Source organism: Solea senegalensis, linkage group LG14, assembly GCF_019176455.1.
Source record: "Solea senegalensis isolate Sse05_10M linkage group LG14, IFAPA_SoseM_1, whole genome shotgun sequence".
Lineage (NCBI taxonomy): Eukaryota > Metazoa > Chordata > Actinopteri > Pleuronectiformes > Soleidae > Solea > Solea senegalensis.
This window is the reverse complement of record NC_058034.1, coordinates 14,488,251-14,509,318: the sequence shown is the minus strand read 5'-3', so window position 1 is coordinate 14,509,318 and position 21,068 is coordinate 14,488,251. Positions and strand designations below refer to the sequence as shown.

The 21,068-nt window shown below is 39.2% G+C and overlaps 2 protein-coding genes across 7 annotated transcripts; both read right to left on the bottom strand.

Moving 5' to 3' along the window:
- Positions 1 to 750: 750 nt before the first annotated feature.
- Positions 751 to 6,191, bottom strand: cluap1 (clusterin associated protein 1). Of its 3 annotated transcripts, XM_044043609.1 has the most exons (14): positions 5,854 to 6,191; positions 5,515 to 5,575; positions 5,306 to 5,417; positions 4,612 to 4,696; positions 4,328 to 4,507; positions 4,057 to 4,152; positions 3,700 to 3,783; positions 3,481 to 3,614; positions 3,246 to 3,387; positions 2,428 to 2,500; positions 2,227 to 2,337; positions 2,025 to 2,074; positions 1,493 to 1,552; positions 844 to 1,182 (listed from the first exon to the last, which is right to left on the bottom strand). In XM_044043609.1, the coding sequence occupies exons 2-14, from the start codon at positions 5,534 to 5,536 to the stop codon at positions 1,015 to 1,017; spliced, it is 1,317 nt and encodes a 438-aa protein (XP_043899544.1). In that variant the 5' UTR covers positions 5,537 to 5,575; positions 5,854 to 6,191; the 3' UTR covers positions 844 to 1,014. The 3 variants fall into 3 exon arrangements, with proteins under 3 accessions (XP_043899545.1, XP_043899544.1, XP_043899546.1); XM_044043610.1 differs by lacking the exon at positions 1,493 to 1,552 and having other exon boundaries at positions 751 to 1,182; positions 5,854 to 6,182; XM_044043611.1 differs by lacking the exons at positions 5,515 to 5,575; positions 5,854 to 6,191 and having other exon boundaries at positions 4,612 to 4,667; positions 5,306 to 5,368.
- A 1,443-nt stretch (positions 6,192 to 7,634) lies between these two features.
- Positions 7,635 to 20,021, bottom strand: slc5a5 (solute carrier family 5 member 5). 4 transcript variants are annotated; one of them, XM_044043607.1, is made up of 17 exons: positions 19,803 to 19,901; positions 17,584 to 17,991; positions 16,346 to 16,411; positions 16,148 to 16,199; positions 15,722 to 15,789; positions 15,027 to 15,181; positions 14,549 to 14,689; positions 13,930 to 14,059; positions 13,372 to 13,460; positions 12,880 to 12,992; positions 11,910 to 11,980; positions 11,675 to 11,761; positions 10,453 to 10,649; positions 10,193 to 10,290; positions 9,865 to 9,950; positions 9,222 to 9,308; positions 7,635 to 9,002 (listed from the first exon to the last, which is right to left on the bottom strand). In XM_044043607.1, exons 2-17 carry the CDS (start codon positions 17,947 to 17,949, stop codon positions 8,937 to 8,939), a joined length of 1,872 nt encoding a protein of 623 aa, XP_043899542.1. In that variant the 5' UTR covers positions 17,950 to 17,991; positions 19,803 to 19,901; the 3' UTR covers positions 7,635 to 8,936. The 4 variants fall into 4 exon arrangements, with proteins under 4 accessions (XP_043899542.1, XP_043899539.1, XP_043899541.1 ...); XM_044043604.1 differs by lacking the exon at positions 19,803 to 19,901 and adding an exon at positions 18,974 to 19,026; XM_044043606.1 differs by lacking the exon at positions 17,584 to 17,991 and having other exon boundaries at positions 16,148 to 16,411; positions 19,803 to 20,021.
- Positions 20,022 to 21,068: the final 1,047 nt, after the last annotated feature.

Sequence of the window (21,068 nt, the reverse complement as noted above, 5' to 3'; positions counted from 1 at the left end):
TGTCATTATGACTACTCCTGATTAGGTATGGGACATACCACTTTTTTGTGTGTGATACTGATGCCAATATCACAAATTCTTATACAGTGAATTTATTGTCATTATTTTAAGCAAACCTACGACTTATTTGCTCTTGTTTTACCTGATTTATCGTTTATTTTAGTCTTAGTTGCCTATTTTCTTAATTCTTTCTTTTAAGCAACCTTATTTTAATTGACTATACACAGGCAGCCCATGGAAGGGAACTGGGCTTGTAACCACAGGGTTGCCGGTTCAAATCCTGGGACAGGTCAACCTGTACTTAGTTTGTGTGTGTTCACCACTGAGGTTAAATTCACTATCATAAAAAAGGAGCTCACGAATAGTGAAAAGTGTTTGCCTTTCATTCACTTTAAAATGTTTTGGTTTTTTTTCGAGTAAGGTGTATCGTAACTGGTGTTGTGATTAACAATTGACAGAGGGACAAAAGTCGCCAATGTCACCCTTTCCTCTGTAAGTTCCTGTTATATTAACAAATCTAAAAAGCTATTTTTAAGAATATATTTTCAGCAGTTTTGTATAAAGTACCTTAAAGGGATACTTGAGTAAAAGTACAAGTATCTTTTATATATAGAAAAGATACTTCTACTCTATATGTGTCCTTGAGCAAGACACTTAACCCCATGTGAATGGGTAGGAAAGGGGTGAAAACTATAGTGTAAAGCAGCTCATTAAGACTAGAAAAATTCTATATAAATACAGACCATTTTTAACTCTTCTTCTAATTTTATTTGGTAGAAACAAAACAAGACATTTAGAGGAAATGTAGTAAATGTAAAATTTGCTAGAAAAATAAATAAAGTAAAGTACAGACACATAAATTGTGTACTTAAGTACAGTAACAAAGTATTTGTACTCCGTTACATTGCAACACTGCTTTTCAGTTATCGCAATAATATAATGAATCAAAAAGATATTGGTCACAACAATTGGCAGAACTTTTCCTGTCGTCCGAGCCGAGCATGTTCTTTCAATTCAGAAGTCATTGTCACTCTCCTCTAATAGAGGGGGTCTCATGCCTCCCCTGGAGTTGGGAGCGCCCTTGGGCACCGATCCCTCGAGACTGTCATCATCCAAATCTTTGCTTTCCTCCTCCTCACCTTCTTCATCATCCTCGTCCACGCCAATCTCGCTGTCCTCTGTCTGAAACAACAGCCCATGTGATCACAGCTCTTCCGATCAACAACAGGATAGAAATTTAACACATCGTGTCAAGCTACAAAAGGGTATGTTTTGTATTTTCATTCCAACTAAACATTAAACCACCAAACTGCTCTACAACCTACATCAGACGAGGGAATCTAACCACAAAGGCACACAGAGTCCAGGACTGAGGTTACACTGGCTTGTTCAACTTAAACATCTCAATACAGAAATCTTTTTCATTTAGTCAACCATTCAAGATCTATCAAGATGGGATGGAAAGAGAACTACATCCTAGTCCTGCACAAACCTTTAGACGCCGTTGTTTTTTGGCAGAATGAATTGACCCTCTGGAGACAGCTAATGGGGGCTTTTGGAATGCAAGTGAGTGACGGAGAAAGATAAAATAGAAATAGAAAGATCAAAACCCAGAGGGATGTGAAGATGGTGAGAACACAAACAAGAGATGGTGCACATGACAAAATTACAGAAAGAAAAAAAGTAAACCAGGCTGTTGCATGAGAGACAGAAAAGAAAGCAGCATTGATTGATGACAAGTGGACAATAGGAGAGGAAACAACTATATATTGTATGTATATAAAAGCAGATTTTGCTTTTAGTTTATAAACAATAAACCACCAAACTGCGAGTCCAGGATTGAGGTTACACTGGCTTGTTCAACTTAAACATCTCTATACAGAAATTTTTTTCATTTAGTCAACCATTCGAGGTTGATTCGCTGTGGCGATTTTGCTCACACACACACACATTTTCTCTTGTACACATATGTGTACAAGAGAAACAAAAACATCTTGAATTGATTTTGCTTTGACAGCACTTACCTCATCACTGTCACCGCCCTGCATGGTCCCGACAAAACGAGTTCCAATTCCTTGGGTGAAAACAGTTCACATGAAATGTGGCAATGTTTTCATTGGTAATGTGTTCATTTTTTTGAGACTCGAAAACATAAACTAAGGCCGTTTAAAGCAGACTCATTACTCATGAACATTTCAAAGACATGGCTTTCCTTGATTTGTTTACCTGCCATGATGCCATTTCTTGCGGGCTGAGGCTTAGAGGGTCGACTTTCTTCTATGTCGCTGTCTGAGCCATCATCCTCGGGGAAATCCATGTCAGAATCCTCATCTTTCACTGCAGAAGAAGTCAGTGAAATAAAGGTTGTTAAATCATCAAACAAACCAGCAACATACACTTAATTATTTTGTTTTGTGTTAATCTCACAGGAGCTCCTCATCATATCTCTCTCCTCCTCCCGCAGTTTGTGCTGCATTATTCTCAGAGTGTTTTCAGCCTCCTGCGGGGGAACACAAATGGAATTTTGTCAATTTTTTTTAAATCTCTTTCACCCACACTGCTTTCAAAGTATCATCTACATTTTCACTGCTATGCATAAATTTGTGACCTGTACCAACTAATTTTTCACGAGCAGCTCGTGACTGGTTGCCCTTGCCCTTTAAGTAGCAGCAACACTATAGGGTTAAGGAACCACCTTTTTAAATGTGGTTTCTGTGTAATCAGGACACAGTAGGACTGTCCAGACCTGTAGTTGGTGTGATCTGGCCATGATGAGATCACACCAACAGATGAGACACAGATGTGTATACCATTGTTTGTTATATAACACATTACAGACAAGTACTGTTGTTAACATAACTCACAGACTCACAGGTTTGCACAGTTATTCTTCCTAACCTTAACTATAACCAGTTAATGCCTAACCCCTAACCTAAACACAATTCAAGTCTTAGAAACTAAACTCAACCAGTTCCTCAGAAATTAAGTTTTGCCTCATTAAGACCAGGTTTTGGTCCCAATGAGGACTACTAGTCATGACAAGGTCAGTGTTTATGCCAGAAAAGGGAACAAATACAAGTAGACTAGAGGTTGGCAAAATATAATTTTAAAAGAATATTGAGATTTTTGTTCTAAAGAGATGCAAATTAACATTATCGAGCATTTAAATTACTTCAGCCACAGGATTCAGTGTCACGTGACCACTAGAGGACATATTTTAACACCAGGTGTAAACCGTCACACACCTCAAACCGCTCCTGCTCTAGTCTGTGGTATTCATCCAACTGGGACTCCAGGAAGCAGAGGTTCCTGAACTTCTCCACATAGGTCTCGTATTGCTTTTGCAGATCTTCCTCAATCTTCTCATATTCATCCATGAAAGCCGGCCTGAATATAGGAAGAATTTTTTTTTTTGCATGCAAGTACAAGGTGATGAACTGAGATGCATAAAATCATAAAACAGTTAGTTTGTGAGCTGACCTGACACTCTGCAGTGTCTGAAGCCTCTTACGATTCCTCTCCAGCTCCTGTTGCTTCTTTTCTATCTTGGCGTCCAGACTGGTTTCATCTGACACAACGTTAGTAAGCAACTCTTTGGTCTTCTCCACACTTTCCTTGACAATAAAACACAAAGATGGTCATTCAATGATTAAAATTGGGAATTTAAAAAAAAAAGTGATTATCAGGATAAATACATACCAAAACCTCCTTGATGGCAGCTCTCAGGGCCTTTTCAGTCTCATTGATCTCCAGAGGTCTGGCAATTGCTGCAGTTCTCATTTCCTGTATAGGTAGGAATCACTGACACTGGTCTTTTTTACACATGCAATCATCTGAGAGCAACAACTTGAATTCACTGCTGAAAAAAGGCCACATTGCTACCAGCCTCCTCTACAGGGAGCATCTTATACCTGCATATGAAATCATCTTTACATCAGAATAGAAATTCTGAAATCACCACATCAGGGTAGATTCTTACATTCTTTTTACAACTGTGTGAGGGCTGTGTGGACTTTGAGATCAAGTATGTGAGTTAGTGTGTGAGTTTTTCCTCACCCTTAAATCCACCTCTTTCCCCAGTAAATCAAACAGAGATGCTCCTTTAGATGTGGACTCAGACGCCAACTGTCGAGCTGATTTAAGGTCTGAAATCTGCAGCAACACAGAGTGAGACACACTCAGCAACATGCTTAACTCTCCCTCCCATGATTTTATAGGTACAGAAAAGAATAGCCAGTTAAAAAAAACAATATAAATGTTTAAGTTTTTAGAGACGACCGCGGATCAATATTGACGTTAACATCACAACAAGAAACCACCACCTCACCCGTGAGCCAAGATCAAACTTGAACTTGCTGTTATCCTCCTCAACTCGGTCTCCCAGAGCCATTTGCTTGGTCTTCATCGCGCCATACAACATTGAGGTGATCTTCAGCATTTCTTTCACTGCATGCCCGTCGGCCTGGTAGAGACGCTTAGTATTCAGTTTAATGTGAGCCTTCGTTGCCTGTGACCGAGGGAAAACACTGGTCAAGAAGACAGACTTACAGCGGGGTTTTCAGAAGCTTTAAATGAGCTGTAAATCTGGACAAGATGTGAGGAAGTTGTCACCATGAACTGGGCCACAGCCTTGATGAAGAATATCCTCTCTGACTCAGTGTCCACATCTGTGGGAATATCCATGTGAGGCTCATATCTACAGCAGATACAATGCAAATTACCAATAGCATATACCTCTACTAATGTAGGGTAAAGTATGGATTATTATATTTTCCTTTTAAGGTTGTGGCCAAATTTTGACTTTGGTGGTGAGCTGGAACCAAAACTAAGAATTACTAACTGCAAAAATGTTTTTTTTGACATTTTATCATTTTGACTTGTTGTTGCTGCCAAAAATGTCAGTATTGCTTTGCAACAGTGCAGCTTGTTTAAAATCTGCATCAAGATCCAGATTTGATGCAAAACATGATACATGATGCATTTGACTTTATTGTGCTTTGTAAGAGCTTTCTCTGCTTTTATCTCTCTGGGTAACAACAGGCAAATCAACAAGTAGTAAGAAAAAGAAAAGAGATTTTTGGGAGAGGTTGTCCAATATGGGGTTTTTAAAGGCCAATGCTGATCTTTAGAAATCAGTGTTGTGTTTACATAAATTGGAGCCAAGAGTCTGCTCTCAGATCAGAAAGTATTGAAAGAAAGTATAGTTTAAATACACCAAATAGAGCGAATTATAAAGAACATATACACAATAAAAATTCACAGAGGACTTTACATGTGCTTCGGCCTGTGTCAAACTCGTACGTACCTTTTTACAAGCCATGTCAATATTTCTGCCACTAAAGTGAAGTTTGGTGTTCTGAAGTTTTCCATGGAGATGAGCCTGGGATAACCTAAGGCCCTCATCATCTCGGTGAAATCTGACAAACAAACAATATGCAACTTCGGTTACTAACATTGTGTAACCTCCTGATAAATGAGAGATTCCAGGTTTATTATTACAACATTATCACTCACTTCTGGAGTCTCTGAAGGACATTGTGACCTGCGAACAGAGCTACACCGACTCCAACACTGTCTGTGGAGATGAGACTTTCAGTCACACAACAGTGCACCCATCACAAATCACACAAAAACACTATGACATAAGAAAGCGTCAACGTTAGCGTGTGTTTAAGATTTAGTTACACTATAGCTAGCTCACGGCTACATGTCTGTCCGTGTGTGAGGAGAATAAAACAACGCCTGGTGTCACCGCGAGTTGACGGGGATTGTTCTGTTTTTAAAAGGCGACAAACTCGTCATGATACCATTGTTTGTGGCGAATTAAAAACAGCACGACAGTGATTTTCTTACCTGTCGCTGCAGTTGTAGGTAAGCTACGTTCTTCGCCACAGCAGACGGTCTCTATGGAAACTACTCTTCTTCTTTACGTTTCAATGCCGAGTGACAAAATAGCTTACAGGTGCACTATCACCATCTACTGGACTGGAAACACAAAGTGCAGCAGCATGATCAGATCAGTCCAGTTTATTGTTAATGTGAACACCCAGGTATTTGTAAGATGTTACCATCTCAATGTCCATTTCCTGGATGTTCACCGGTGTTGAAGGAGAGTGTCGTCTCCTGCGGAAATCCACCACCAGTTTATAATATTACTTAAGTCTTAATTACTTAAGTCTTAATATATATGACACTTACTTTACGTATCAAAAGTATTTTTTTGAAATAAAACGTACTTACGCTTTAGAAGTAAAAGTAATGGATCAGTAATGATCCATTACCAGTCCAGTTTGACACAGGCCGAAGCACATGTAAAGTCCTCTGTGATTTTCTATTGTGAAATGTTCTTTATAATTCGCTCTATTTGGTGTATTAAAACTATACTTTCTTTCAATACTTTCTTAATGTCTGATCTGAGAGCAGACTCTTGGCTCCAATGTATGTAAACACAACACTGATTTCTAAAGATCAGTAATGGATGTGATTTTAAAACGTAGTGAAGTACAGTCTTTAATTTAATAAAAATATTTAAAATGACTTTCAAAAGTAAAAGTACTTAATTACCTACTCAATTACAGTAAAGCGAGTAAATGTATTTCATTACTTTCCACCTCTGTAAGTAAGTTATTCGATTCACAGAGTAACTGCAGTTAAATCACTTCACTAAGAACAAGCCTGTCCAGATGCAACTTTTCCAAACCAAACTTGTGCTGGAGCATTTTTGAAATTATCATTTCTGTCCTTGTAAACTGTTGGTGGCGTATCAAGCAGCCACAAGGGGGCGACACCTGTCCCTATGCGTCGCAGAAGTGTCTCGTATCTACGGTCTGAACAACTGACGAAGAGCATGATGGAGGAAACTGGTGAGCCACCTCATCACAACAACACCAATACCACCACCAGGCCGAGTGGAGACGAGGCTGCTGCCCACGGCCTCCACAGGAAGCGCCTGAAGGAGCTGGAGAATGCCGCCCTGCAGACGACCTTAATATCACAGATGGAGACGGAATCGGACGCCGGGAAACGCGCGGAGCAGCAGGCCGGCGAGGACGAGCACTCCAACGGCTTGTCCTTGAACCACGGGTCGGCCCCGCCGCAGCGCAGCGCGGGCACCGAGGCCGAGGCGGACGAGCTGGGGAGAGGTGTCGCTAAGGAGCACCTGGAAGAGGAAAGGACCCTGACGGACCATTTAAACAAACGGTTGCTCTCGTCCTTTCTGGAGAAGCTAAACGAAAGGGACCTGGCTCTGCCCGGTGTCCAGCGCCTGGACTGTGCTGTGGCCGAAGAGGACTCGAACAGGGCCGCAGATGAGTGGTGAATCAACGGGGGCACGACGAGAGGGGGCCGAGGGATTCAGGACCAGCGTGCATGGAGGCACAAATCCCACAGACTTGTATTTAGTCCAGCATGTCTACTGAGCAGGATGGACTGTCTGGAAATGTCATGCTTATTTTTGTATGGTGACAATGAATGAAAGATCAAGGAAATGCAATAAATGTGACCAGTGACACAAACTGCTTTGTACTCAGTCACCTGCTCTCTCTCCATTCCATTTCATTGTTTTTCAAAATCAAAATCTCAATTTCAAGCATTTACCAAAAGGCTGCAATATATCCATTCTGCTTTTGATCGTTCTTTTATTAAAAATGTAAGTAATGGATATATATAACTGTACTTTATTAAGCCCAACACTGGGAAAACTTTAATTATTGCAAATAAAATGGCAATTGAAATATCTTTAAGAAAATGCATCACACACTCACAGGAGATCATTTATAAGCCATTACATTTTCAATATTATACACAACAGTTGGTTTTAAATCATTAAGGTTGTCACAGGAGAAGGTATAACATGTATTTTACTTTTCCAATTCTATTTTAATCTTCTAAATGTGCAGGTGCTTTAGCAATATAAAACTAGGCTGTGTAAATATCGCTGCATGGAGGGAACAACCAGATATTATGGGATTATCTGCTGTTAAATGCAGCTTGACTGTGTATATCAGAGTTAATTTAATAAGCAGTGGAACATTCAAGTGTGAATTTTAGAGTGTGTTTTATTGTGTTTTTAATACTTATTCTAGCCCACACAGCAGCATATACCCTGCCTTTTGCCCTATGTATAAAAAGGATGAAAACGGTGAGAGAGAATAATTAGACTTTATGCACTAAGACTGCGTTATTTCTTACTTTTAACACTGGCTATAGTCTCTCGAGTTTTTTTTAAATCTTCAATTTGAATGAGAGTCAACCAGACAGACAGTTGTTTTTAGTTGTTCTGGGTTATTTTACGAACATTGCCCCCTAGTTATTTATGTGTGACATGTCCGGTGAGATGTTATCTCTGTGAACTGAGTGAGCAGTAACCCAAAAGCAATTTATACTTTTTCTTTCAGATCAATTTGGTCTGAAAAAGATTCTGAGAGCTGCGTTTTCTGTTGCTCATATTTAAGAGGAAAGCCGCAACTGGCCATTGATCTAACAGAAGAAAGCTTGAGGTCACAGCTTTTTGCTGAATAACTAATATAAACACAGAGAGATCCGACCCTGTTGTCACATGAAGACTACAGCTGTAGCTGAAGTGCAGGTGTGTCTTGTACAGATATGGAACATACCACAATTAAAGTTCAGATGAAAGAGCCTAAAGGAATTTAAATAACATTCCAGTAAATTGATTACAGTCAAGTCTCCATGTTCCTCAGCACAATAATAAAACGCTGTGAGACAAATGGCCACTCCCGAAGTGTATCTAAGTATTAAGTAAACAAAAAGTGCAAAATACCTCACCCTAAATGGCTCCTACACACATAACCTTAAAAACTGAAAGATATTTGAGTGTTTATCAGAGAAATAAATGTTTAAACACAACCACCATACTGTACATGGTATTGGAATATCATTTAGGTCAGTTGTCGAGGACTTTCAGCAGTGAAGTTTCATCCCATCACCTTTTCCAGGTTCCTCAAAGGCACAAGCTGTGGATTGTCTGTCCCCTCGTGTCCCTGAGAAAAAAAAAAGAATTTAAACAATGTTTTCTAGATGAGAAAGAAAACTGGTGGATGAAGTAGTTTGGAATCTGAATCCTTGTTTGATACTGTCGGACTGTATTAGCATGTTTTATACACTTTGCAGGTGAGCCAGCAGCAAGTGAAAGTTGAGAATATCATATTTGCTACAAATCTGACATCTATCTCTCTTTTAAAAAAAAAAAATGTCTTTACCATCTTATCCAGGCTTACTGGTGGCTGCAGCGTATCCCAGCATGCATTGTGCAGAAGACACGGAAACATTCTGGACATCATTCCAATCTTGTAAAGCAAACACACACGGCAAGCACATTTATATGAATTCATAGTGTACAAGTGTATCAAGCCCATCAGCTACAAACAACTGCACACAGGAAGTGATTTATTTTATCAGGTTGGGGAATGACAGAGAACACAAAAAACAAAATGTGTAACAGTGTGTCGATGAGAAGGTTGATGTGAATTCTGGCCTGCATACTGTAGCATAACAGAGGTAGAACAATAACATCAGCAACAATAAAAACACCAAAGTTATGTACTGCAGCTCTACACTGTGTATTAAATGTCCTCAATCCACAAATGTGTAATTCACTAATTGAAAAAGAAAATCAGCAACACATGAACAAACATGCATATCAACTCCAGTTTGCTATGGAATAGGGATACAGTTTATCCCTTTGTTTTTTTATTTCAAAAGCACATAATGTAATGAAATAAACATGAATCTAAAACCTGAAAAGCCACTGCCACTTGTGCTCACTATTTTATTTTTTTTTTTTTTCACAAGGTTCCTTTTTAAGGTGCATCCAAAGTCCAAGGCTTTAAATGTGGCACTTACTCTGCGCTCTGAAGGGACATCCAATTGCTTTTTATTCAGGTCCCACCACAGTAAACCCTCTTTAATCTGATCCCTCTTTGTTGGTCCTAGAAAGAAAAAACACACACCATGCATTCAGTAATATGTAAAAATAATTCAATCAACAGTAATGATGTCAATATGACCTCAGAGTTGAAACACACCTTTCTTGTTTAGTATGTTTATGGCAGGCAGGATGTTTTATTCCAACCTGGCAGCTCAGTTATTAACTTAAGTTCAAACAGAATGCATTTAGAATGCACAACATTTAGTTGTGAATCAGCAGTTTTCACTTTAATCAAACTCTTACCTGTTGCATAACTCACTATCAGCCCCACAAGTATGACAGTACTGGTTGCCATAGCACCAAAGTAGAGGTAGGATATGGAGTAAAAGCTATGCAGGCCCCTAGTTTGTAAAAAAAGAGAGACAAAAGTTTACAACAACAGAGGAAAAAAAAACACAACAACAATGACGGAGCCGCAGAACAAACACGACTCAACAAGAGCTAATTAAAACTGCATTCCTATTTTAATAGTTCCAAAGTTAAGTGCATGCTATTAAACTCACTGATCAATAAGGTGAAGGGGTGTGGATATGGAGTGCTCGTCCTGGTGAGGGCTGTTTAGGGTCACATTGTCAGATTGACACTGGCCTGCATAGCTGGGTAAGACGCCCATAGTCTCTTCACTGGGTGGGTAGAGTGATGAACCAACACCCAACCACAGAGAGACACAGAAGCCTGATATTATTCCTGAGAATGCTCCCTGAAAGATGGGTAAAAAAAATTAAAAACAGTAACACCAGCATCTCTGTCTGAACCACCAGTCACTTAGCTCTTGTGTGAAACTTCGATCACCCCTTGTGGACTTTTAAGATATTACAAAACGTATTGAATCAGTTTCTTGTTGACGTTTATGTAGCAGAAAGACAAACATTGAGGTGGATCGTGCTGGGGTTCTGTATGTTTCGTACCTGCTGTACTAGTTAATCGTGATGCAAATTAGATGGAGCATGGTTGCTGTGTTGTCCAAAGAAAAACACCGCCGCTGTGTGATTTCCAGCAACAGTACTGCAGTTTATACGCCATCTGCTTCTACTTCCGGGTCAAGGAGTGGGGAGGAGTAATCGGACTATGAATCGCATTATCCAGGTATGTTAGACTAATGTGTTTGCATGACATAAAGAAAACCGAGTTATTGTCTTAGTCCAACTAAAATCTGACTTTTAACATGCATGTTAATGCACTGTCCTTATGTGATAAGATCACAGAGTACAGATGTTAATACCACGTCAGTGTCAGTGTCTGATAATGTCACCCAAAATAATCTGAACTTCCATTTTGAAGCCTTGAGATTCATGATTTGACTGGCGTCATCTCTGTATTTGCGAACGGCACCTACTGTTTACTGAATAACTGTCTATTAAACTGGTTTCTACAAATCTAGTGTTTCATTGTCTGTTCAAATGGGAACATTATTTACAATGTCGACAATATATTGTTACTTGCAGATGCAAGTAGGTTAATAACCTGTTTGAAAACAGCAAGTTCACATGAAATGTTGAACTTCTTTAACTTTATCTTTGTTATGACATATGACATCTGACATTGCATCACATCAATCACAGACAGTGACAGACAAAAGCAGTCCCTCTTGCTAACTGCACAGTCTGCTGATATCCAGACAAACTTGACAGGACATAAACAGCTGCTGGGGAGGGTGCGACTCTCCTGCTCATACAACCATCATGAAGACAAAACTAACTCTTGGCACCGAATAATCATACTCACCAGCCTGTTTGCGGCCGGAACAAACATTCCCAAAATAAATACTCCAAGTAAAGGACCACTGACCACACCCATGACGATAAATGATCCCTGAGGGGAAAAACAATCATAGATGTCGCTGAGTAAATGAAGTACAGTGGTATTAAAGGCAGATTGTGTTGCCTTAATAAACTTGTGAAGTGCTTCACCTTCATCTGGGGTTACATTTTGGATTATATGTGATAAGACACTGTTATACCTGCAGTACTCCCCATTCCAGCAGCGAGGAGAGGACAGCCACAGTGATACAACAGACTCCATACAGGAGAGCTTGGTGAAAAGAAGAGTCAACAATGTAGAAACTGTGTAAAACAGCTGTAAAAAGTGCATTATGCAACATTCTGCCTCACAAGATGCCAGCAAACAAATACTACCAATGTGAATACTGTAGTAGACTACTGATGACATCAGTAATTATAGGAGCCTTTATTCCTAGTAATATACTTGAGTTTCAGTTTCGTTCAGTCAGACAGAAAAACTAAGTTTTTTTGATTAACTTGACATCAGTGGTGATTGCTCTAAGACAGCAAGTGAAGCTCAGCTTCCTCGAAAATGTGGTCAAATATGTACTGTGTTTTATTTACATTTCAATACTAAACGTGCGCTAGAATGCGACTAGAACATGTCACTAGTTCGTTCAGAAACAGCTGTTTATGACGGAGTGTCTTCCTTACTGTTTTTCTGTGGTCTTTCTACTTCCTTCTTTGTTGGATTTCCTTCATTTGTTGTATTTGTTGTTTCCCCTTCTCTATGACCCACACCTTATTTTTATGTCTGACTGAACAAAACTTAAGCTAAAGTCATTTTTTTCCCCTTTCGTTTTCTGAAAGGTCAGAATTCAGGATGTCAGTGTGTCGGTTCACAAATACTGCTTGGATACCGAAACAAACACAGGGATCATGTTGCTCAATAGTGGCAGAAGTTCAAAGAGTTGAGCTGAAGGCAACTCTTTGGATTTACTTTCAAAGAAAGCTTGTTCTTGGGCAAAAAAAAAGACCTCAGATAAGAAGAGAAGGCATGTCTATGATCAGCTGGAATGGGCACAATATCCCACTGGAATTAGCGGTTTTGACTTACATGTCAATTATGAAAATGCAATGACAAAGCCTAAACCACATTCTGTTATCTTATCTCATCTTGGTGGATGTTGTCAGTGAAAATGAACTTACATAGTCCTCTGGAGAGAAGAATCAGTTTCTTCTGGGACATGTGGACAAGACGAGGTCGCAGCAGATCCTCCATCGTTACTGCAGCCATGGCGTTGATATTCGTTGAGACCGTGCTTTTCAAAAGACATTTGTTTTAGAATTGACCCGATCTCAGCACATGATTGACCACGTTTATATACTTTAAATGAATTCTGTGGAATTGGGCGAGGTGCTCAATTGTACATCTTACGGGTTGATTCTATACTGAGGAGGATACACAAAGTACAACTTTGAAAAAGATGGGTGGTGATTATACGATCATAACAAAATCTAATTGTTATGGGTTATATTAGGGTTAGGGTTAGGGATGCATGATCTTCACTTCCTTCGCCATGTTAATTTTTTGGTTACCGCTGCACTGTGTATAGTACACATGATTGTTAAGTATTAACTCACTATTGAGGAAAGCTGTGATAATATTAGTTGGCTTTAAAAAAGATAAGACTAACATACCTCAAAGTCCCGCTGTATGCACAGGCAAGGAAAAGACCTGGAAAGCCTGGGTGATTCTTGAATATGTCCAACACAAAGTACGGCATGTACTGCATTCAACGAGTCCAAGAGGAAAAAATAATATCAGTGTTTGAAACAAAAGTGGAATTATTGACCAAAATATCGATTTCTTAAAGAGTGTGTAATGCGATGACAAATATTTAGTCAGACCACAGGAAAACATGTTAGTAACCACTTTGCCAAATTTGAATGACTAAAAAGTTGCCAAGCGTTTTTAAAAGTCGGTTTCAGTTCATGTAGCTAACAAATCAAAGACAGTAATGTAAGAGCACAGGTCTAATTCACTATGGCTCATCTGAACAGGAACAGAGAGAAACTGTTTCCAGTTTTAACTCCGTAATTATTCACTCCACATTTTTCATTTATTTGCTTTACATATTATATTTAACGTATTTAACTGAATAGAATCATATGGGGGAAACAAAATCAACACATAAAATGGTGTTCACAGTCTGTGTCTAATAAAACACAATAATCTTTTAGGAGTGTCACGAATACCAGATCAGGAGCAGATATTTTCCCAGATTTCAGGGGATCGCAGTGGATGTAATATGCAAACATGACGATGCCACAGGTCGCTGCAGAGGTCACAATGAGGCATAGGCCCACTTGGTTCACAAACAGCGCCCTGCAGTTAAAAGCACATAATCAGTGTTCATTTCAGACGTTGTGCTTTACAGTTGCCTGGTGTGGGGGAAAGTAAAATTTCAGATTAACTGGATAATGGTTCTAAAATAATAAAGTCTATCATTTCAAGAAATGTCAAACCTTGTCCTGGAAAAACTTTACTTAAATCGTTAAACATCAAGTCGAATATTTTTTTTATCTTGATACTGTTTCACAGAAAACATATTAAAGGTAATTAAACTCTTTGTGGGCTGTGTTTGCATACATACAGACAGTTAAGAGGTGTCAGTTTGTTATTTCACATGTGATGATTCTCAGAGTCACTACACATACCTTCTATTAATATGAGTCAGGTGCTTCTCAGACGAAGGGCAAATACAAATCTCGATTTTGAAATCAGCAGGTAAATGTCGACACTCACTGGCCACTTTATTATGTACTGTATGTGAAACCACTACTTACATAAATAGGAAAAACGATCTCCACTCACCACTGAGCTGCTCTCTCTGTCCTGCAGGAGATGTAGCGCTGCACTTGAGCCTGGTTTACACCGTACATGGACAACCACACCAATGCACCCCCAACAGAGAGGCTCCAGAAGGTATAGCGCCGCTGTGGGTTCAGGTCAAAACTGGGGCATAAAATCATTGTAAAAATCAGTGACAATTAATCTTGTCTGGCCGAGATCCAGTTAAACATATTTAGGAAACCACACTTAGGAATCATCATCAAACATTAGAAATCCATCCATTTTCAGAAATAAATACCTCTTAAAAGCTTTTTTCTGTACATTTTGACCACCCCTGACACCCCCCACTTGAGATTTCTACTCCCATGAGAACAACCACTTGGCAGCAACTGAGCTGTAGTTGTAAGATCAAGAAAAATCTAGTCATTTTTTTCTTGGTTTGTTCATTTGTGTAGGAAAAATATGTTTAAGAATGTTTATCAAGTCAACATGTTTTTACTCATTAAAATTAATGCGCGATCCATTCCTTGCAGTTTCAAGCACCACTGCAGGACCACCAACCAGAAGTGTGCCATGGATTAAAACAGCCACAAAGCCTGACAACATCACAACGATCTGGAAGACGTCTGTCCAGATTACAGCTTTCACTCCACCCTGACACACACAATAGAAAGAAGAGATGCACAGAGTGAGGTCTAACCATATACATACAGCAGGTTAGAAAAAAAACCCAAATACATTTGCTATACTTTTGCCTACATAAGGTGTAATCCAAAATGTCTATTTGCCTCTCTAAACGGGTTTTGATTAACAAAATGTTCATATTGGAAAAAATGAAGGACAAAAAAAGGAAGTTGAAAAAAGGAGAGCGTCGTTCACTACTTCCATCAGTATGGGACTGTGCTCAGCTTAACTTATTATTGCTAATAAAACCAAAGGAATTATACTTTTATACTTAAGATCAACCAATGTTAATATAATGTAGTCAGTGAAATCTAAAGAGTCTCTACAATTTAGTTTGGCTCGTGTTTGATGACGATCCCTGTCGCATGCATTTCATGTCTTCTTCTATGTAATCAAAATAATTCATTCATTAGTTGAATGTTACCCATTCATTGAAGCATTGCCAACCAAACCCAGTTTGATTTCACGGTATGTTGAACTTTAGTGTGTTTATTAAAACCATGTTCTCACCATTGTGGTGTACAGGGTGCAAATGGCTCCAGTAGAAAACAAAGACGCCCATAAGTTGAGTCCAGTTGCTAAGAATACAACAAACAAAAAAAACAGGAGTGCTGTTGAAGCTTTAACACCTTGAAAGTAGAAAACAATATGTTGTTCTTTTGGTACTTCCCACAGCACTTCACTTCTGCATTTAAATCTTATGGGAGTATTGAATAAAGTTAAAGTTAGCCTAGGCATGGTTGTTAAACAACAATATCTATAGGAAAAGCTCTACAGAGGGTCTGATAAAAGGGATTTATATTTTCTTGTTTTCATAATGCTCCAAGTCATGTCAGGTCTTGGTGTTGGGATGATAATGTGTTGCAATATCATGTGTTATATTATCAAACCACCCTATTATTCCATGCACATTGAGGCATCGATGCTGTCTCTTACCCTGGTTCAGTATCAAGGCAGGTGCATAGATAACAATCCCTGTGTAAAGCAGCTGAGAAACAGAAACAGAGAGAATCAGCAAAGTGACAAGGTGCAAGGTGCAAAAGTAAATTGTGAATACACCGACTGCCTGGAGTGAGAGTTTGAGTCGTGGCAAAATGTTTACTTTTGCGAAAATGTGAAATGTGACCTTTTTACCGTTGCCACAAGAAACTGGACACTCCCCAACAGCTGCAGGCCTCGGCCAAATCTCAGCTTCAGATACTGTGACAGACAGACAGACGGCAGAAGTTATAACACATCACAGTATCTCTCTGAACACGTCCCTCATCCTTCCTCACCTCATATTTCTATCTCATTTGATGAGCCACAGGTGCCACTTTTTTTTCCCTCAGAGAATCCTGGTTCTACTTAACCACACAAGTCTAGTTACTCTCATAAAATGTATGTGTCCATTAATTAGTGTTAACTTTACCCTTAACTCAACCCATTGTTTTATTTACTGAACTTCTAAATAAGAAAAAAGTCCCTTGTGTTGTTCTGTGTTTGCTTAATGTGCAAATAATTATTATTAACCAGTTATCCATAAACTTAATGCCATCATTATTGTTCGCATGGTCATGAGATTTGAGAAAAATAATCTTGATTAGTTTGAGGTAGAGTGGGAGACTGTATTAACTGTATTGGTTAAAATCCTCTTCACAACCCGATTGTAACCAATTAATAAATGCATTGTCATAAAAATGTCTGTCAGCTGTGTAACGGACTGGCCTGTAAAAACACCATCCAATCATAATCATCAAACTGCCATCTCCCTCCCTCTGTGTGCACTAATCGCTCATGCATGGAAGACAACACCAGAGCTTATGCTAGCTTGTTAAATCCAACGCGACAGCTGCAGCAACATTATGGCAGAAAAGGTGACAACAGGTGTTGGTTGCAAACAGAAGACAATTTTTGGGAAAGCTACTGCCAAGAAAAAGGCTGATGCAGAGCGATCTAAGACCAGAGTGAACATCAGTGCTGCGTTTGAATGGTGGGGACAACTGAAAGCCCAGAAAGGGCTACAAAGTGATGCTATGGTGGCGCTGTTTTTGCTGGACCGGTTGGTTAACTTTAGAGTATTTGTTGTTTTTCGGCATCGCATTGTCAATTGAACAAGTATCCAAAAACCTGAGCGTCACTGAAAAGTACCAAAAGTGACTGAGGCTGCCCATTCAGTTCCTGTGCTCTGGAGGTGTAGCTTCGGAGGGAAGCTTTTGAATTCAAAATGTGGCCCGCTCAAACAGTTTTTCCAGGATCTCCAACCCTACCTTTAATAAGCGATCTAACTCCTAGAGTCATTAATTTAGTGACATGACTGAGAAAAAACAAGCCATGACAAATGATAACATCCATTTCTAGCCGTCTATAATATTCAGTGAGACAAGTAGGACCTGATTGGTGCTGCTGATGCCCAGGCGAAAGAACACAGGCAGGAAGAAGTAAGCTGTCAGCAGGGAGTTGATGGTTTGTCCGAGGCACATGTAGAGGAATTTAAAGCCATAGCGAGAAGCCTCAGCTGGGACACCCAGAACCTGGACGGCTGACATGAAACTGGCACAGAGCGACAGCCCAACAGGCACTGCATGCAAGCTCCGGCCACCAGTGAAGAACTCGTCAGCGTTTGCCTGCCTCGAACTCTTCTTCAGGGCTTGAAAGAGTCCGATGGCCATAGAGACAAGCAGCATGGTGGCAAAGACAGCATAGTCAGCCAGCACAAAGCCTGAAGTGAGTGGTTCACTGGCAGACGACTCCTCCATTATTGTTTTGTTTTGATGCCCTTTGGCCTTGTAGCACAGAATCTGTCAGAGTAAATAACAATTAGTAACATGTGATATCTGTAATGTTTCAGGGTATATGCAGGAATCCTGAAGTTAATTTCAATACCTTCTTAAGAATTTTTCAAGACCTTCTCAAAATATTTTAAGACCTTGTTGCCCCTTCAAGCTATAATGAGCAACACATATTTAATTTACGAAACAGTTTTGGTTTGCAATTAAATCTATAGAGCACATCCAATACTGTATATACAAAAGCCTCCGGGTTATTCTCAGCAACAGGCTTCAGCCATTGCTGAAATTCAGGGATCTCCAACCAGGAGTTCGCAAACTTACATTTTCCCATGTCTGATTTCGAGCGATTTTGTACTTTTAACCTAAGTTTGGCCCATGTCCTGTCACTAACTGGCGATTGCTGGGGATGACTGGGCTTTTTCACATTCCATCATCAATCAACATGAAGGAGATAAGGTTTATGACCTATACTGTATTCAGCCACCAGGGGCCTCACTTAAAGGAAGCTGTCATGTTGTGAAAGTTTAAATACAGTAGTGAGAAAGACTCAAAGGTTTCAAAAGTTTTGTAGTTGGAAATTGCAAAATTAGTTGTTGTTTCAAGTTAAGTATAGACCACTTTTGTGATTTTACAGCAAGAGTGAAGCTGATTCAGAATAATTAACACAACTGTAATTATTGCAATTTGTGTTACATTTTATAAATTCTGCTTAGGGCCCCAAAAAGGCTTGGGCTGGCACTGAAGCTTTCCATCTCTTTCCTGGATTTCTTAATTCTACAGCCAAAATCATGAACTAAGTTGTTTTTCTTTCTTTTTCATTTTACACTGGAGTAATATTTTTACTTTAACAATTTAAGAAAAATCTTGACATGACCACATTTCCCAACCGTTTGCTTCCTATGATGTATGTTGGTTATTAGTTTTGTTGCAACTTTCCAACCCTTTAACGTCGCTTGAGAGGAGATATGCATACACGTACAGGTAAGCTTACCTCTTACCTGTCCTCCTTGACGGATGTATGACTTGGCGCTTTGTCTTACTTTGTTTGCCGCTGCGCTTACTGGGCGTCTCACTGATTCCTTTGCGCTAAGAGCGATCTCTTTCGTTGATGCCTTTTTTGTTAACAAATGTTGCATCTTTCCAGCCCTTTAACGTCGATTGAGAGGAGACGGGTCCTTTATGTTTGAATGACGCGCTGCCGGTACAGGAGGCGCACGGGTAAGCACGTTTCAGGATGTTTAATGATAAACACAACAGCTACTACAGCGGCTATTTGGAAATACACACGCAGGTAAGGCGTAGTACGTGCACTGTTTGCGTATGTGTATCATAACTGAACAAAAATTACTTACCTAACTCTCCTCTCTCCTCCCAGTGCAGGTGATTCAGCCCCTAATTATAACCTACGACTGCCATCTACGGTGCCATACCATACCAAGCAAATCAAAGCCCAAATAATCCCCCGCAAGTAATGTGTGGCTCCTACAAGTTTAATAACAGAATTAAACTCCTGTTGGCACAAGAAATCCGCACCTGCTATGAGTAAACCATTTTTTTGCCTTCATTTTTTTTGTAACTGCAAAAAACCCCAAAGGTGGATTTTGCATCTGAATTTAAGTGGTACAATAATGTGAACCATCTGTAATATGACTGATACGACTGATTTCCTAAAGCAGCTAAAATCTTGTCCATTTTAAATCAGGTTTTTGCAAACAAAATTGTAACAAAAGTGTGTGACTTGAAATTTGCTTTTTTGCATGATTTTTTTCCTCTCTAAATCATAAAATGTAAAAACAGCAAACAATACAACAAGAACTCACCACTGTTTTTCCATTGAGCAAAGCTGCCAGCCCTAAGTGAAGGGAGTGTGACAGGTTGCATAGGTGTGCACAACCACATGTGGTCTCTATGTCAAGGAGCACCTGTAATATGCATCACATGATCGTTGAGGAGATTTGTGCTCCACCCCTTTAACTGGTTGACCTGCAGAGATGAAACAAATAATGGCAAACACCCAGATCCTCCCTTTCAGCTAAATGCTGGTTGTGTATATTAAGTTGACACCTTAATAATATAGGAACAAACTAATATCACTCACTACATAAAAAACAACAACATATTATGCTATAAATGAATAGGATTTTAGTAACATGTGTGTGAAATAATGGCTTGTCAAGGGTTATTCATTTATTGGCAAATCACCCCCTATAATATGACATACTGTATTTTTGTGTAGTCTCTAAAAGTATAAAATGCTCTTGTGATGTATGTAAGTTAAGAATAATAGTTTAGGCAAGGGCAGTACAGCTCTAGAATATTGATCAATTATGAGATAAAGCCTATTGTTTAAGTAATACAAGTGTCAGTGCATTGTGTGCAAGTGTTTTGTTTTTAAGTACCCTATGCCACAGTTTAGCCATACTGTGTGAAATAATGCCTTGTCATGGGTTATTCATTTCTTGGAACATCACCCTATAAAATGGCAAATTGTTATTGTGTACTATAAATGTTAGTACACAAGTCTATTAAAGTATAAAATGCTCTAAAATATGGTTAAATTTTGAGATAAAACCCATTGTTTAAGTAAGACAAGTGTCAGTCAGTGGAAGAAAGGTGACTATATCCTGTTGAAAATGAAATTTAAGAGGTCTCCGTCTGTTGTAAAATGATAAAACCTCTCCTTTATTCTAGACAGTAAAACAACCATGAAAGCGCCGGTGGATATGTTACACAAAAGGTGGAGAGGCACAGGAAACGGCGGAGAAACCCAACTGATTCAATCTGAATAATCTTAAAACCAAGCAAAAATGAGCATAGAAAAATTCGAACCAGGGAAATAAAGGTTCAAAATAAGACTGCATTGCTCAAGATGGCGTGGATTGTGGCCAAAAGTTGAATAACTGCCTTCTCCCAGTGACAGAGATCAAAAAGAAAATAAAACAAGTGTAGGGTGAATTCTATCACAATTTCGTCGTGCATTTAAATGTTGACTTATTATATTGTCATTTTGAGATGTTTTATTTTCCCTTTTGCACATTTACACACAACATGACTGACATAAAACCAACAAAGCTGGAGCCGTGAGA